The sequence below is a fragment of the Lissotriton helveticus genome, chromosome 10, assembly GCF_964261635.1.
Source record: "Lissotriton helveticus chromosome 10, aLisHel1.1, whole genome shotgun sequence".
Lineage (NCBI taxonomy): Eukaryota > Metazoa > Chordata > Amphibia > Caudata > Salamandridae > Lissotriton > Lissotriton helveticus.
The window spans coordinates 19,306,881-19,325,767 of NC_136071.1; the positions used below are offsets into that span (position 1 = coordinate 19,306,881).

An 18,887-nucleotide genomic window follows, 5' to 3' on the forward strand; every position below is an offset into this window, starting at 1 on the left:
TGCCGCGCCCCTTTTGTTAGACGCTGCTCACGGTTACCTGAATACGGGAGTAGCGTCTAAAGAAAGGGGCGGGCCACGATTAAAGTGGTCTTGCATTTGCCAGAGTTTGAGCTATTGGCATTAAAAATAATGCCTTTTATACATGTGTTGCTTTTAAAAACACATAAATAAAAGGGATTTCATTTACAATGCCAATAGGTTAAACGCTCACAAATGCTAGACATATTGCATTGAAAAAGCTTGTTTATATAGCAGAGCGACATGACTAAACAGTAACTCTGATTTGAGGAAAATATTTAGCACTGATAGGAAAGTTGTGTAATGTTTGCCCACAATAATGTGTGTAATCATGCTGCCCCTTTTCCACATAAAACCACTAGCCCAAGAGAACTTCAAAGCAATGCTCGTTTCACGCTGTTTTAATTACATGTCAGTCACGTGGGTGTCAGTCAACTCAACAGATTATTTTGGAGCAGAGGCTCTCACAAAGCCCGTCCCAAAATGGCTGCCACCCTCCCCGACCACCCTTCCTCCCCAAAACAAGATGGCCGTCGCCTACCTTAACCAAGATGGCGGTTGCGTTCCTTCACCAAGATGGCGTCCGCCCCGCTACGCCTCGCACCTCAGCGCCCATCGGGGTGGCAACGCGGAGCAGCCTCGTGACGTCACGGGCAGCTGGTATGGGGCTGCGCATGCGCGCCGGGCTATTCTGGGCAGGCTCCGGGCAGGCATGAGCACCAAGAAAGGTGAGGGGTTGGGACCGGGGAACTGACGGGACCGCGGGTTCCTGACGGGAGGGCCGCCGCGGGGGGCGCTCCCATGCCGGTCAGCCACCTTCTATTCTTCTCTCCCGCAGGCACCGGGACCAGCGCCGGCCAAGGCAAAAAGAGCAAGAAGAAGCACCGCCGCGAGCGCGCCAAGGGGGGAGGCGACGTCACCGCCGCCCCCAGCAACGGCCTCCCGCAGCGCGAGCCCGGGTGAGTGTCACGTGACCGGCGCTGAGGAGCGCACCGGCGCGAGGGCGGACAGGTAGCGGTGGGCGCGCGCATGCGCAGGAGGCGCGAGCGGCAGGCACGTGGAGCAGGTGTGAAGGAGGGGCCAGAGCGCGCTCACCGGTGCCGGCTCGACCCTGGGGCGTGAAGAGGGTGGGCCGGGCCACCCAAGGGCCGTTATTATCACAGAGGGGCCAGGCTGCTATCATTCCCCTGTGTTCTTATCCCAGTTTACTTAAATATGTCAAGAACCTGATAAAGGCAGGAGACACCAGAGTCCTGAAGTTGCATTTAAAGACAGCAATAGGTCCTGCAGGCAGTGCTGCTGTCAAGCCAGACCTAATGATGATGTTTCAGCTTTTTGCACTCTTATGACTGGCCCTAAATGGATTAACCCGGGACAGCACCCTTGGCAGCAAGAACATTGTTGTATGTTGTGGTGGGTGGGGTTGTTGCGGTGTGAGGGCAGCAGGGGGTGTGAAGAAGATGAGAGGAAAGTTGGGGGTTTATGGGGTGTTAACAGTTACGCTGAGGTACATTGAGGGCTGATTACACAGTCTTTAACTGGACCAAATTAAGAGCAAGTGGGATGGACGCTCTGCTGTTTGCATAACCTTTGAATATTGCCACCCCGGGCCTGGGCTCAAAGCGATACAAAAGGGGATGATGGACGGAGCGTTTGAGCAAATCTAACACACCCCCAGTCAACTGATCTGGGTTTAATCCATCACTATTCTTTAGCTCACTCAACCACCCCAGTTCAGACATGGCCATATGCAAATCAGTCTGACCCGGTGCCTCATGGGAACAGTCCAGCCCGGACTGCCAAGCCATGTCTTCCCTGGATAGGAAACAAGCTTCCTAGGACCGGTTTCGGGTTCATAACCCTCATCAGCCAGGCTATCTTGAATCCAGTGGCAAAGTGAGCAAGGGACTCACGTCTGAGCATAGCCTGCCAACTTAGGGCGAACAAAGCGTTACAAAAGGGGATGATGGACGGAGCGTTTGAGCAAATCAAACACTCACCCCCAGTCAACTGATCTGGGTTTAATCCATCACCATTCTTTAGCCCACTCAGCCACCCCAGTTCAGACATGGCCATATGCAAATCAGTCTGACCCTGTGCCTCATGGGAACAGTCCAGCCCGAACTGCCAAGCCAGGTCTTCCCTGGACCGGAAACACGCATCCTGGGACTGGTTTCGGGTTCATTACCGGCCGTGCTCCATTGCAAATGAAACGTTCCCGATTATTTTTATCCAAACTTCTTAGTTGGGTAGAATTATTATCACACATGCTATTTATACTATATGCCTAAAGCATCTCCGTTCATTTTTACACATTGATGTTGCCTCTCAGTCTGTTGCATGTGGCTTTGAATAACTTGTTACTTAAGGGGCAGAATTTTCCATACATGGGTGAAGCTACTTGGTTCCTCGAGTTGCAAGATCTTGTACTGTTTTATTGAGGCGACAGCTGTTCACGCAGGGCTTGAGCTACATGGCCCATTACGGGAGAACATGAAGTAGTTTAACGAAAGTACATTGTTTTATGAGGACTCCGCTTATTGACTACTTAAGCCATATCTGTTGGCCATCGAGGGGCAGCGGGCCTGTAGGTATACGGTTAGGAATGCAAACCATAGTGACTAATTAACACGTCAACTGGTAATGTTAAAAGCGTGTCCACCATCAAGTCATGATTGTTCTGCCAACAGCAGCTATAATGCTGGGACTTGTAGCTTCACAGCTGTTGTTTGATGCTAGGAGCCTCACAATGCTATTTAAAATTTTTTTTTCACAATTTGAGATGAATGCATAGCATGCACCTACATAAGTAATAATAAATTGTTACCCGTGTCGCCTAAGCTGATGCTTCTCCATTTCATCAACATACATTTTGCTCTGTTGATTCCCCGTATGACTGTAAGTCCCATAGGCTTTTACATTTCATTAATTGAGATCAAGTTCTTCCTTTCAGTTTTCGTGTGGGCAAACCTAAAACCTTTGATTGCATGCTGAGTTGTATCAAATCTAATGCACAGATAGTCATCAAGGGTAGAAAACATGTATTGAAGTCATTTGCCTATCAGACCACCCGTGCTCTCTTTTTGCCTATTTAATTCTAGTTAAGTCTGAATTCTTTCAAATCGCACTAACCAAACGTTAAATTCTAATGTCAAACTCAGTAGGTTTTACGTTGCCTACCAGTCTTTTGGCTTTGTCAATGCTTATTTTTGTTTTGGTATAGTTTTTGTAAACCTTTATTGTTATGGAAGCTGCCGCGCCCTCATCAAGCCAACAAATAACATTGGCTAAAGGAAAACATTTTGGGGGGGTTTAAAACGCTTACAATGCCAAAGTAGACGCTGGGTTTGAAGACACGTGCTTTGTGTTTTGATGTGCTCTTTGTGAAAGGGCAGAATGCTGTCACTCACAGTGAAGTTAACAGTGGCTGAAGTGGGCTAACCATTGCTCCATGCTGTGTGCTGTGGTGGGCGCAAAATGAAATGTGAATGGCACAATAACAGACCAATAGATGAAGAAGGCTGACTGCTACAATACAACCTCCTGTTCCATCTCATGCTTGTTCTCATTGCAAACAAGCATTGGAAATGCAATAGGTCTCGCACCATTAGAGTTAGTGCTTTTAGAATTGTTTATGGGTTTTTTTGTAAATGTTTAGCATTTTTGTTTCCTGTAGCCAATGCTAAAGTATTACAAATAAAAAAAGCCATAAACATTTCTAAAAGCTCTAACTGAAATGGTCTGAGAACTATTGCAGTGAGTGAGGGTGAGGGGTTGAGGGTGAGTGAGAGTGAGGGTGAGTGAGGGTGAGTGAGGGTGAGGGGTTGAGGTTGAGGGTGAGGTGTTGAGGGTGAGTGAGGGTGAGGGTGAGTGAGGGTGAGGGTGAGTGAGGTGTTGGTGTTGAGGGTGAGTGAGGGTGATGGTGAGTGAGGGTGAGGGGTTTTGGGTGAGTGAGGGTGAGGGGGAGTAGTTGAGGCTGAGTGAGGGTGAGTGAGGGGTTGAGGGTGAGTGAGTGAAGGTGAGGGGTTGAGGGTGAGTGAGGGTGAGGGTGAGGGTGAGTGAGGGTGAGGGGTTGAGGGTGAGTGAGGGTGAGTGGCGTTAGTGTAGAGGCTCAGGCTAAGTATGATGCAGCTCGACCAGTCCACCTCCTATTAAAAAAAAAAAACATAGGCAAAATAAACTCGTTGTGCCAAGGACAACAAAAAAACACTGATCCAATGTATTCGAAACTCATCATGCTCCTGTGTACACGCCCTGGGTCTAAAACAAACTCCCACAATGTATTTATGTATTTCTTAGGCTAACTACTATGATCGTCAACCTAATTCCATTGATGTGGGGGCAGGCGGGAGACCCCTAGAACAAGAACTACTTTGTCCAAAGTCCATGCCACACATTATGGAAGAAGCAGTATGCCTGTTGGTTCTGGATCACTGTGTTTAGTACACCGTCTGCACGTCATAAGTTAACATATGGTGTGCTTGTGTCTGAAATGTCACCCAACAGTGGGTTTTATGCTTAGAGATTTGAAGATGGTTTTTATATTTTTTTGATGGGAGGGGTAACATCGCCGTATGAATATTTTAGAGGAAACACACAAACCACAGGTTGAGGCTGCAAGCCAACTCTACCTTCTGAAAAATCATGGCCACTCTGGTGCTGAGTGAGACATAAAAACAGTGACAAAAATATGAAATTAGGAGCATCCTTTGACAGCTGCGAGCTAAAATAACATGAAGACATCCCATTTCAGCCTGCCCTTCCCGAGCCTTCCTACTGCGATTGCCTCATAATTACCCCGTCCGCAGTCCAGGCACATCCAGAGAGCAGGGATTACTCATTAGACAAGGAATTAGCAGGGCTGCGGGCTTCACTGGCCGAGTCTGGCAGCGGCCGAGCCTGGTACTCCGCCCGCAGTGTCACAAACACAGCACAGTCCAGACTCAAGAGGGAGGCAGGGCACCTGCTTTCTAATCTTCTGGGAAAGAAAAGCGCTGATTCAGCAGGCAGCACCAACAACCCATGCCAGGCAGGCACATCGGGCTGACGTCAGCTGGGCCCCGGAGTCAAAGGGCACCGTCTGGGTTAATAAGCAGCACGGACGAGTCCATGGCAACACTCATTTAGGCGCCGAACAATATCCGACATGTCTGCAAGGCTGAATGCGGAACGGTTCGCCAGTGTGTCGTCTGATGGGTTTTCACCCCGAATTAATTTGAAGGCGCTTGTGTGGGAGGGGCGGCGGGTGTACTTGGCCTACAGCAAGGAACCTGCACACACTGGTCTGGTCTATGAAATCTAAGAACTACACATTTAAATAAAATTAAAAAAAAGGAAGCGACAAAGGAAATAAGTCTAATTAAGCCTTTATACATTTTAAAAAGAAAGTCAATTAATCGCAAACGTAACGCAGAGATTCTAAACCCTACTTAAGGCAGGTATACATACACCCATGCTCACATACCGGAGGTCTACCTGAGAAAACGTCCTGCTACAAGGAATGTTGTCTTTCATGGCTTCCTGTAGATGTCCTCCTGCAAGTCAGTTTCCTGCGACATTGCGCTCAAACTCCTGCTATCCCTTATTAAACAAGCACTGGCGATGCCAATGGGCGCGAAGGGGTGGTGCGGGTGGAGAAGAGAAGCAATAGGTGAGAAAACAACATAGAGCGAGTTGGGAGAATGACACAGACGAGATAGAACCAGGGAAGTGCACGAGGGAGAGCGCAACATGGAAAGGGGCCGGGAGAAGCACATGGATGACAGAGCAACTGGAGAGAAGTACACAAGGGAGACAGCTGGTAAAAGCAAGCACTTTCATGGCGTGCAACACATCGTGGAGGGCATGTTGGTGATCGGCTGGTGGTGGAGGGAAGGGGATACATGATCCTGAAAGACGTCTACCTGGAGAGGAGGTGGGTTGGGGGAATTCCTAACACCTCAGGAGGCCTGCGAGACGTTTAGAGTGGGCTGGACAGTTTTTGCAGTATGCAAGGATTGTAATTACTAAAAAGACGAAACCGTGTTAATGGCTGTAGGGTGGGGGAAAGGAGGGAAGAGAGAGAAGGGGAGGGGGGAGGAGAAATGCGACACGGCGGGCAGGGGAGGGGGCGGAGCGGGGAGAGGGAACAGACGGAGGGAAGGCAGATAAGGGGAGGGGGGAGGAGAAATGCGGAGGGAAGAGAGAGAAGGGGAGGGGGGAGGAGGGGGGAGGAGAAGTCTCAGGTAGGGTAGGAAGCGGGATGTAAGTAGGGGGGAGGAGAAGTCTGGGCAGGCAGGATGACTCAGGGGAGGGGGCGGAGCGGGGCAGAGCGGCATGTGGGTGTGAAGAAGCCGGGCCTTTGAAGTGAAGCTAAGCTTCACTTCAAAGGTGTCGGAGGAATGCGGGCGGCTGTGCACGCGCTTTTAAGCTCAATGCACATGCGCATTGAGCTTAAAAGTCACGGGCACTGCAAGGAATCGCCACGATTCCTTGCAAGTTAGATAAAGAGTCGATGAGCCCCTATAGTCTCGCTTGCTCGATGCGCATGCGCATCGACAGGCGAGACCTAAAAATGACTCAAACAGGCCTTGTCACACATTGTGCGCTGCCTTCAGTCTCTTTGGCAGCTCTCACTGTAGCATCTTAAGGCCAGAAGAGATTTCCGGGCATTTTCAGTGCATGCAGCATGCCTAATTGAATTTGCACGCCTGGAGCTTTCCTTAGACACTGACAAGTGGAGTATTTTGTTTTTATTTGTAAATAGCTTACATACATCTAATTGCAAATATCATTAAAGGTACCTATTAGCGAGTCTTGAACCAACCTAGTTTTATAGTAGGTGGCCTGTGAGGGAGTGGTACTGATTTTCTGCGTAAGAGTCAGTCCGCAGTCGCAAGGCTGTCTAGTCTCAGGGACTCCAGCACAGACAGCGGTGGTTGACTAAGCTACTCAACTGCCATCATTGTTTTTCTTAATTGTATTTTGTAATATGTAAAGTGTTATAATGCATAATCCAACCAGTAGTTAAAAGTCTTTGCTAATAATGATTAAATTGCATTTCACTCTTTATTCAGAAATGTAAAATCACGGTCTCCTAGTTGTAGTAATTGTGCATCACTATGTGATGACACTAAAGCAATAAGCCCCTATATGCTCCTAGAGGGAAGGTGGAGTTGGAGGTGCGCGAGCCATGTGGAGAAGAAATAGAGGAAAATAGTGGGGATGGGACTGGTGGTGACATAGTACTTCTGTAGGGAGTAGGAATGGAGTGTAAGTGGGGGTGGTGTGTTCTGTGATGTGATAATGTTGTGTGCATTAAGTATCACTGATTTGTAGAGGTTGCACTAGAGGGAAGGTGATAGTGTATCTGGGCCAATACCCATCGCGTTTATTAAATCTCTCTCAACGTTTTATTTTGAAGGCAAAGAATCATCAATCTTGCTTTCAAGCTTCTGCAAATATATCCATCACATCGGAGAGCCTTCTGGGAGCATTATACAAAGCCTCATATTGCTAACCTTTGAAAACATGTGTGCACATTATTGTTCTGAAACCACGGTCAGAAGTACAGTCAAAGCGTACATTTACTTTGCTCACCCTAAAAATAAAGGCTTTCAATGAATGAACCATGAATACAAGTTTAAACAGCATTAACATATGGACAAGTATATTACCTTAACTGAAGACAGTGCCCATCCCTGATCAATAATGTGGTACTTAAACTGGCAGCCAAATGGTTTGTGCTGCAGGGGGTTGGGCTTACTTGTCCCAAGGACAAAATACACATGAAAACTAGTGGCCCTAGACCCTAAACAATTATTTCCTGGGTGTCGGGCTATAGGAATTCCACATCCCTGCCTGATGACCTGAGTTGAAGCTCACATTGGCATCCAGCACATGCAATGTGAGGAGGAGCCCTGTGATGAAGCATGCCACCGTTTGGGTTGGTGAGGACTTTCACCCTAAAAAAAAGATCTTACGGTAGTAGGGATTAAGGAAGAAAAACACTCGACGAAGGCTTGGATTCAAGGTGTCACTTTTTGTCAAAACCAACTTTCTACATTCTGGGAATTAATGCTTGCGACCTCCATGCCTAAAGACCTCTAGGGTCCTTTCCTTGATTGGCTGCCCCCCCTTCAGTTAGAAATCGCTAGTCCCTTGAACTCAGCAGATTAGGGCACATTACATGTCCCAGGCTTGGAGGTCGCGGATAACTCATCAACGAGTGGAGATGGTTGATGTGTGAGGTGACATACAATCATGTTGAGGGGTTCGAAGGTCCATAGAAGCTTAGGCAGTAGGTAGTTCAGCTCGTTTGAGCCTGGGTGCCCTACCCGCCCAGACAGTCTTTATAAGTTTATTCATCATGTGCAGTGTTGTTTTAGGAATTGGAAGAGGTCATATTCTAGTGTGTTGTGGCTTGACAACTATTTTTCCCACACATTGATAAGTGCAGCAATGATCATCTGGCAAGTCATTGTCAGTTTTTCCTGTAACCATGCCTTCCAATCCTCTGTTGATTAGTAACCCTAGGTTCTATCCATTTAATGCCACTGAACTGTCCTGCCTGTGCAGTTTGTTAGTGAGAGGGTAATGCTTTTGCCCAAACTGATCTTGTATCGAGAAAAACAGGAGGAAGTTTCTAACTATCAATTGGGGTATTGCAGTTTCAGGTTCTCTAAGGGTGAGGAGGACGTTGTCTGGGTTCATCATGATTTTTGATGTTGCCGCCACCATGTCTATCCACTTGATGGGTTCTACTTGTCTCCTGGCAGCTGCCAGTGATTGTAGCGTGAGCAGGAACATCAGCGGCGACAAGAAGCGTGGATAGGAAAAGTGTCATACATGAGGCCTCCGCACTCTTTATGGTCCGGTGTTTCTCTGTATAGACCTCCCAATGCATAATGTATCATGAACTCTATTCCGAGGTTCAGGCTCATATTTTGTATTGCCATATCTTTAAATTCTGCATTTGTTTATTTTAGCCGTGCACACCATATTAAATTACCCATTTTACCTCATTCAGCCATAAATGGAGCCCGCCTGTTTACTATTTGTTGGCTGGCCTGGCATTCTTCTTTATAGCCTCATAATTTGTCACTGCAGGCCTAGCTTCATTTCCATTACTTGCTGTGGAGCAAGGACCAAGCACTGATTGATTCAACTTAATCAGTGCCCTTCTGCTGCTCCCTACTTGATTGAGGTACTATTTTCTTCTTTTTAACTTTTAGTGTCTTGCAACCAGAAGGCGTATGATTGGCAAAAATGTGCCTAGTAGGACAAGCAAAATTGCAAATATGTATTTTTTATAGTTCATTTTCTTGTACTTTGCCACATCGTTTTTTTTTTCTCACTTTGCACTCATGTTTTCTTTGATTTTTTTTTATCGTGGTCGCTGTCCCATTAACACACTAACACTGTCACAGTAACATCAGTTAGGGGACCATATACACCTAAATGACATTCACATTGACAGCGACAAACGCTCCGGTATTGCCTAGACCTATTGGCTTTGACAATGCTTGTTAAATTTCCATTTAATATAGAATTTGTTGTTAGTACTACGTGAGATCTCTTTAATGTTAGTATGTGTGCATCAATCCACAGGTGAGCAATGTATTGTAAGGAGAAGCTTTAGCTTTTCATGTTTTAGCAACATGCCTTTGAAATGACCCACAACCTATTTGAATCATATGTCAGCAACTTGCACAAGTTGCGCTCATTGGTTTCCTTGTTTAAATGAAGTACTGCTTGCAGTTACAACTTCATTGATAGTTAAAGACTGCACCATATATTTTTAACATACTGAATCACACTTGGTTCTAGGACTACAGTATTTCAATTTTGAACACACATATGTACATACAGTCAATTTACACCCTTTATGACTCTGGGCCCAATGCTACCTACAATTTGCGCAATTTGAGGAGCAGTAAGTTGGATGATGTCATCAATGATGTAATTTAACATGTAATGAATGATTTATGTAAGGTGGTCATAAGCAGTGAGTGCATGGCTGCTTATCTCAATAAACCATAACTGGTGAACTTTAATGTTTTTTGGGGTTTCAAACATTAGTTTTTGTATTATTTCAACACCTAAATATAAAGTAATTTTAACCTTTAAGTGACAAAAATAATGAATATACACACACACACACCTCTCTCTCGCTCTTTCTTTCTCGGTGAGTTTCATACCCGCTGCCAAATTGCAGCGCTCTGTTAAAATGCAAACAAACGGTCCTCAACTCTTTGCGGAAAAGAAACCCTCAGCACTCTGGTGCAGTTGTTAGATATTTATTTACTTTGTGGCAGAAGCATTAACTCCAACGCGTTTCGGTGCTGACTCGCACCTTGGTCACTACGTTGACCATGTCAAAGCAAACAGTTTTTTATACATCTTGTTCCGCAATCAGTACAATAAAAGTAATGAACATCGATAGCCAAATTTGTCTTGTGTAATTTCAAAGAAACCCATCTGATTTAGGCCATTGATTCATTAAAAAAAGTCTGTTTTGACATGGTCAACGTCATGACCAAGGTGTGAGTCAGCACCGAAACACGTTGCGTTAATGCTTTTGCCATGAGGAAATAAATCTCTAACTACTGCAGCGAAGTTTGGTGAGATGGGTACTGTAGTTATGTGGTTAAAACGCTTAGTTCCCAAGACTAGTGCCGCGGTGAAATTGAGTGTGGCTTTCAGAGGAGCCAGGTGATTTTTGGGGAAGCCTGTGAGTAGCGCGTTTCGGTAGTTCAACCTGGCGATAACTAGATATTGTACTGTATACTGGTTTTGGATTGAAAAGTTTGATGGTTTTTCAGAGTTTGAGCTGGTCCTGGGCAGTTCTAGTGGAGGTGTTTATTTGGGCTTGCAAGTTGAGGTTTTTGTCAAGCATAATTGCAAATGATTCGGTGCGGTGAATGCTTTTTTGGTTTAGGTTCATGATCTTGAGAGAATCCAGCCAGTCTTGTATCAGGTACAGGGTGTTAGGTGGGGAGATGAAGAGGAATTCTGTCTTCAGCATGTTTAGTTTTAGGTGGTTGAGGGATATCTTGGATTGTATGTTATTTAATTTTGGTCTAAGTGAGGTGTATCATCCAGTGAGGAAGCTTTAATGTAAAGTTGTATGTCTTCCAAGTAAAGATGGTAGGAGAGGTTGGATTGCTTGAGAATCATGGTTAGGGGTTCATTGCAGAGGTTGAAAAGGGTTGCTTCAGAATTTTGATTGGCGAAGGGAAAGGAGGTACATGGCAGAGGGGTTTTGTCCCCATCTACATTCAGATAGATATCTTCTGTTTTTGTTAAGTTCCAGGGAAAGCCTTTGGTGTGAGTTCAGGGTTGCTGGATCACCTAGGATTGGAATCTGTAGATCCGCATCAATTTTCGCTGCAAGGTCCGGTGGGTTTATTTGCCTTGTGTCTCTGAACTATTGTTTAGGTATAACCAATTGACCTTTTGATTGTGGTAATGTTAACAACAGGTAGACGTGGGTGAAGTGATTTTCGGACTGGCCAAAAGTTGTATGGAGTTGAAAGGGATGTTCTCCCTCTTAGCAATTACAAAGGTTGAGTGTGGATCCCTTGTTATGTGTTGGTTCTTTGCAGTTATCAGAGGAGTTACCTGAGAATCAGTTTCATTGTTCCAGTGTAAGCTGAAGTCGCCTACAAAGAGGATGGACTGTGTGAAACAAGACTTTGGCTTGAGATGCAATCCATTAACTCTTCAATGAAAATGTGGTTGTCACCTAGAGGGTGGTAGGTGATAAAGGGCCTGTGGGGGTTAGAATCTATGCCCTGGAGCTCAATACCCAGGAAATCAAATGAGGATTAGTTCCTTGTTAAGACTTCGGAGTTGGTTACATTTCCTGTAGATGGCAGTGACCCCGGCGCCCTACTGGCCATTACTGTCCTGGCATACGGTGTCGCAGTCAGGGGGAACCAATATGTCCCTGCAGGGAAATGAGTGTTCCGTGAGCAATGTTTCTGTGAAGAAAATTATGTCTCAGTCGTAGCTAAGGCTAGATTTAGCAATCTCAGTACAGCTTTTGGCAGAGAACAGCAGTCTTGAAAAATGCACTTCGGGTGTGTGTGTCCACATTGCTTTCAATCATATGGATGCTGGATGAGTTTGAATTAGGGAAAGAGGAGCTCTCAAGTTTATAGGAATCAAGTAAAATGTCGATATAGATGTTAGAGGGTTTGTTGAAAGCTCTCTTTGGGGGGATTGATTTTTTGTGGTTAGGGACAGATGGCCAACAAGGGGAGATATCGTTTGGGTTTAGGGGGGAGTGGCAAGAGAAGCTGTTCTGTTGAGGTGGAGGTGGCTTTGGAGGTTAACATGTCTACAGCCATAGATTTGACGGCTGTGAGTAGTGAATCAGGTTTGATATTGATGGGGGCCTGGATGTGGAATGGGATTATATCCGGGGTCAAAAAGGTTGAGCAAGTGCGGAGTTGTGTGGTGGGTGGGGAGTAATTGATCCTCTTACATCTGGCAGAGGGATGGTTTCTGTGGTTGGTAGTGAGTGTTTTGTGATGTTATGGGGGTGAACAAACATTAGATTTACGGGGGAGATTTACCCCCTGACTAGGCAACATGATGATGGTCATTTGGGATAGTGGAGGGAGGAAGAGAAATTTGTTGTGGGAGGGAGAGGCAACATAGGATTTTAGAACGTGGTGTGAGTAGGCTTGTGGGGGATATGAGGGGGCAACAGTAGTTAAAGTAGGGGTAGGAGTGTTGCACTGTCCATGTGTCCCTCTCCCAGGGCATCTTCCCACAATCTCTCAAGAGTGGCCAGATCCTCCTTCTAAAGAAACCTGTGTTAGATACCCTGATGACCTCTCCAACTACCAGCCCCTCACTCACCAACCATTCCTTAGCAAGATCATTAAAATACAGCCGTCTGTTTAACTCCTAGTGCTAACCGTTGTCTACATGACTACAAGCTGGCTTCAGCTCACGCTACACATGGAGACCTCCACCGTACACATTGTAGACCGCCACAAATGAAGATAGACCCCTGCCTCCGGATATTGCTGGACCTCTCAGCTGCCTTCAACAGTGTCCCACCCTCATATGCACCATTGAATTGTGAATAGGATTCACCAGGAATGTCCGTCTCTTGTTCTTCTGCTTTTCCAACTAACACTGGTCTGTTCAAATGGACACCTCCAGGTCTCAAAAGATACCTGTCATCGGTTTAGTCCCAGGAGGTTCCATACTGAACCCTGTCATCTTCAACTTTTGCATGGAGACACTTGGTGCTCTGCATGCAGATAACCACATCAAGATTTGCCAATATGCTGATGATACACTTTATTTGAAAGTCTCCTCTGCTTCAGCCATCCAATGCATTGAGCACAGCTTGCACAACATTCAGGCCTGGATGTCCAGCAGCTGTTTGAAGCTCAGCCCAACCACGACAGAATTCTGAAGCTGAACTTGGACAATACGGAGGTCCTCATCCTCGGCTCCAACCCTTCAGCCTGGGACGACTCCTGGTGGCCAACGGCACTGGGATCAGCCCCGACACCCACCGACCATGCACGCAACCTGGGAATCCTCCTCGACTCAACGCTCTCAATGACCAAGCAAGTCAACGCCGTCTCCTCCTGCTTCAACACGCTCCGCATGCTCCGCAAGATCTACAGATGGATCCCGACAGATACAAGAAAGACAGACACCCAGGCCCTCGTCAGCAGCAGACTCGACTACGGAAATACCCTCTATGCTGGAGCCCCGACCAAGCTCATCAAACGACTACAACGCATCCAAAACGCCTCGGCACAACTGATCCTCGACATACCACACCACGGCCACATCACCCCCCCACCTGAGAAACCTGCACTGGCTCCCCGTCAACAAGAGAATATCCTTCAAGCTCCTCACCCACGCACACAAGGCACTCCACAAGACTGGCCCAGCCTATCTCAACAGACGGCTCTCCTTCTACAGCCCCAACCGTCGGCTCCGCTCCGCCGACCTCTCACTCGCCACCGCCACGCGCATCCGAAGAACAACCACTGGTGGGAGATCCTTCTCCCACCTCGCCGCCAAGACATGGAACACCCTTCCGCTGAGCCTACGACAGACCCAAGACCTGCTGACCTTCAGGACGATACTCAAGGCCTGGCTGTTCGATCAGTAGCGATACCCCCCTCCTCCCCTTCCCAGCGCCTTGAGACCCTCGCGGGTATATAGTGCGATTTACAAATGATTGATTGATTTGTTAAGATCAACAAACAAGATGCAGTACAAACCTGGCTCATGACATAAACTGTGAGTGCTTCAAACCCCAACTCTCACCGAAAGTCAATGCATTAAATTCACCGAGGACACCAACCTCACCCACAAAGAACACACTGCCAAAAAAACACAGCCTGGCATGAGCGCTCTCTTTTAAAGAAAATCGGACCATTTCTTCCAGAAAGCGACTTCGGAACTGCTGTTCAGGCCCTTCTACTCTTGCATCTGGATGGTAGTAATGCCCTACTCCATGGCCCTTCGGCGTTACACAGCCACCTGCGTTGCGGGGTGGGGGAGGCGAGCTCGAGGGGCTGACAGCAGGGTCCAACTCTGCCTGGAACGTACTTTTAAAGTAACTCCAGCGCCTCATAAATAAACTGGCACGTACGTTTTTAAATCTTGCGTGGCACGCAGATGCGTGGTTTTCAGCCATAGGGTGGGGCAAGGCTGGGCTGGTATTGTCATGCGCAGCCGCAGCGTAACCTGCACGTGAGGCGGCCGGTGGGTCCCAGTAATTTCAGGACTGGCAAACTTTCTATACAGCCTCACACCAATGACGTTTCCAAGTGGTACAATTACTAGAGGATTTTGGGAAGAAGTATTTATCTGCGGTTGGGAGAGCAATGAAAGCAGAGCTTTGCCCCAAGACCTCGAGGAACGTGCCCGACCTTGTACTGGCTCCGAGAAGCTGCAAGATGTCAACAAATCCATTCTTGACATCACCAATGTCAGACTTCCGTACAATGTTTACACCGCGGTTTATGCAGTTGCTCATGCTTTACACAGCCTCATTTCTTGTCAGCATTGGAAAGGGTTGTTCCGTTACGGAATGTGTGCAAGAATTAAAGAATTCGCACTGTAGCTGGTAGGACTTGACTGTACGTATCTATGTGAGCATAAGTCATGAACCCTTCACGAGTTTTAAACATCAATGTTGGTGATTTTGACTCTTGTGATTTCTGCAAATGATTATGTATCTTTCATTCACCCGTTTTTTAATGCTTTGTATTGTCAAACAATCAAAGTTTAACCTTTTTGCCACGGAGCGAATTCGGGTGCGGGCGGGGCTAGGGGGTGGTTGTGGCGCTCCCTTACTCAAGACGGCTCCACGCCGTCATGAGTCATGGTCGGCGTGTGCTCATGACGGCGTGGAGCAGTCATGACCCAGCCCACTCACTAATTTGCACGCACAGGCGGGGAATTAGTGCCGCGTAGGAGAAGCGTGGACGAGCGGCAGTTGCATGGCGGCTCCACGCCGTCATGAGCACACGCCGCCCGTGGCTCATGACGGCGTGGAGTCGACATGAGCATGGAAAGGGTTAAGTAAACTTTGAAAACGCATCGATATTTTAGGCAAGTCTTAAACAGTCTTTCAACCACAGCATCCGCTCAACTCTATGTAACTCTAAAATAGGTTTCAGGTAAAATTATTTAACGGGCAGAATCACTGATTTTGATTTTTGTTTTTACATTATCACCTATGTTTGTTTTCTCTACCCTTATTTAGTTTGCAATTGCTGTACACTTTTTGTTATCGTATTCTGAAAAGGAACACAATTTGCATTAACCTAATTTAAAAACACCTCTGCATGCAAGCACAAAACGTCAACTGGCAGCCTATATGGCTGCCGAAATTTGTGAACGATTCACTTACAACAATTTACTACAAAATGAACCGTGATTTAACTGCAGTATCTGTCTATAACAGATTTACAGAGATAAAATAAGTCTGTTCTTTTCTACTACAGGTTTACTGTACAGATTCCCAACTCACTTGGACATGCAGTGCATAAACAAAAACACCTTCTCTTATCTGATATACCATTTTGAAACCAATGAAGGTGCACCTTAAATTATGAACAATATTTCATCATTCTTTACCTTTTAAGTGTGCATACTTTCTGTAGTATATGGTTCTGCTTACTGCTGTCAAAAGCAAAAAAAGATGGCAAGGCCCAATTCACAAAAAGGTTCTTTAACTTCTGGAGATGTATGCTATTTTTCCATCTACCTGTCCTTTCTCGATGTGAGAAAACAGGCCTTTTTTGCTGTGTACGCTCACTTTTTGCCCCTATTTTGGCTCCTAAATGCTCGTTTTCTAACTCTGAAAAGGTACATGATAATTAGGTATAATTACAGTTGATACTGACAACCTACCTGTAAGCCCCTAGTATATGGTAGGGCGTGTAGGTTTAGAGGCCCAGTGGATTTAATGCACTTACGTTTGCAGTGCTGTGGTCCTTGCTGTCATTTTAAAAAAAAACGCCAGTCCTGCCAGCTGTATTTAAAATAAAACTATGTCCAAATTTGACTTTGGAATTAAGTTTAACCTACCTTAATGTTACCTATAAGTCACCCCTAAAGTCTACCCTATGTGCCCCAAGGGTAGGATGTCATGTTAAAATAAGCAGGGGCATTATAAAATATGCTTTAGAAGCCCTGGTGAGGGATAAACTGGCAATTTAGCATTTTCCCTTTGTAGTGAATTAGCTCCACATACTAACGTGGGAAAACTTTCTTTAACATTAATGAAGTCTAACTATTGAAAGAAGTGAAATTATATTTCAATGTGTCAAAATAATACTTAAAACACATCCAACAACTTGCCAAGGTTGGATTCAGTGGCGTAACACAGGCCTCCGCGTTGTGGGGGAGGAGGGGGCGAGCTCCAGGTACCCCCTCTGCACACAGAGTACATTTGCCGACAGCAGGACCCGTCTGGAGCGCACCTTTGAGGTAACTCCCGCCGCCGCGCCTCATAAATAAACCGCTGCGTACGTGATTCAATTTTGTACGCCACGCTGCTGCGTGGTTTTCACCCTCAGGGTGAGGCATGGCTGGGCCAGTATTGTCATGTGCAGCGTAACCTGCACGTGAGGCGGCCGGTGGGTCCGAGGCAGTGAGACGGAGACCATTTATTTTATTTTATTTTATTTAAAGTTTTATATAGCGCGAACAAGATCTTTGCAGATATCAGAGCGCTTTACAGAAACAGTAGGTAGGATAAACAAGACTCTTAAATCAATATGAGATTCCGTAGACAGTGAGATGCAAAAATAGGGTATCAATCATACAAGAGTATACAGAGTAATAACAATCAAGAAACAATAATATGGAAGCAGTACAATGTCTAAACGGATAAGATTATAGCACCCCAGAGGGTGAGTAAACACAATGTTGAAAGCAAAGAAGTAGTCCGTAGTGGGTGCGTTGCAGGTTATTGAGGCACTCAAGTCCTAGTGTACAACCCAATAAACAAGTTGGAAATCAATAGTATAGCATCCGTGCAATGAATTAGATCCAGAAGCAGACAAAAAATGGACTGACATAGATAAGTATTCAGACAGCCGATAATGTGGGAGCCAAATACTGTCATTGTTTGCTTACCATCATTTTATAATTGCTGCCTGTGGTCTTCTGCGGCCCGCCCCGCCAGCCACCGAAGCTGCAGGCCTCAGGTGAGCCAGTCGGAAACAACTAGCAGTGGAAACCCATGCTTGTTCCACTATTATGCATTGAGGCAATCTGATAATAGGCAGCAATGTGTTCTAGCTCTCATGATCACTATTATTTTCTTTTGTTGCCACTTTGTTTTCCGCTACCATCTATTTGTAGAAGTCCCCTGTTGCTTCTTTATAGACGGCTTTCAGAAGTCTGCTAACATTGATGTGGAAAAAAGTTGATTTCCCCCCCCCCCACAAAATTCTGAGCTGTGCTTGGGGACCTCTGCTTTCCCCAGCAGGATAGCTGTAGTTAGTCACAAGTTATTGTGAATATGTGTCTTGTTTAGTTTGCTTCTGCTTGCACGTTTGGGCCCTCAATATTGGTAACTCGTAGACATCATGCGAGCTGGCCATGTCACCGTAGATGCAGTCTGTCGAGAAATGCTGACCTAAAGAGCGTTCTTTCTTGTGGGTCCATAACCTCCTGTGGTTTTGCTAATAGCTAATTCCGCTACCAAACTATGGCAACAGTTGCCCTTATCTTGAATGTCTGCTTTTATAGCCACAAAGAGTGGAATTCCAACACCAGCCTTTCACGTTAGGTAGCTATGTGCATTTACCTACGAAGGGCCCTCCATGTTGGTTACTGTTGTATTGTTTTACATGCTGAGGAAAAACTAAAGACCCTTTTATGGAAGGCAATGGAAAAATGATTGATGCGGTTAATCGGTGGTACTCTTCATGGCAAAGGTGTCGTACCACTCATCTGCACCAAGAAAGAAAGAACAGTTATATTTATGGTGGCAAAGAACGAGTGTGTCTTGCTCATCATTGATCACAGCTCAGCGGTCAGTACATACTCTTCTTGCTATGGCTGACCTCACAGTGTTCAGCGCTATGACAGAGAACACTCTACAATTCACGACTACAGCAGATGCCGATATTGTTAACATTTGGAAAATGGAGAGAATAATGTGAAAAAAACATTACTTTGCAATTAGTAAAGTATCTCTTGAGCATATTAAATGGTTTGATTATCTCACGTTTATTGTCAAATAATTCTGGCAGAGAATAACTTTGTAAAACCTTGCACAATGTGAAGACTGCACTGCACGTAAAAGACTTGCCTCTGTTCCAAGGTCGTCTCCTGCTAATCAAAGTACGGGTACTGGATGTAAATTAGAGCACTGATTATGA

At 45.9% G+C, this 18,887-nt stretch overlaps 1 protein-coding gene across 1 annotated transcript in view; it reads left to right on the forward strand.

The window, feature by feature from the left end:
* The first annotated feature begins 597 nt into the window (after window positions 1-597).
* Window positions 598-18,887, forward strand: part of SRPK3 (SRSF protein kinase 3) — a 128,161-nt gene continuing 109,871 nt past the window's right edge. The window contains exons 1-2 of the mRNA XM_078664581.1: window positions 598-746; window positions 857-977. Of these exons, the coding sequence (XP_078520707.1) occupies window positions 731-746; window positions 857-977 (137 nt within the window). The 5' untranslated portion in view covers window positions 598-730. The remainder of the gene's footprint in view (window positions 747-856; window positions 978-18,887) is intronic.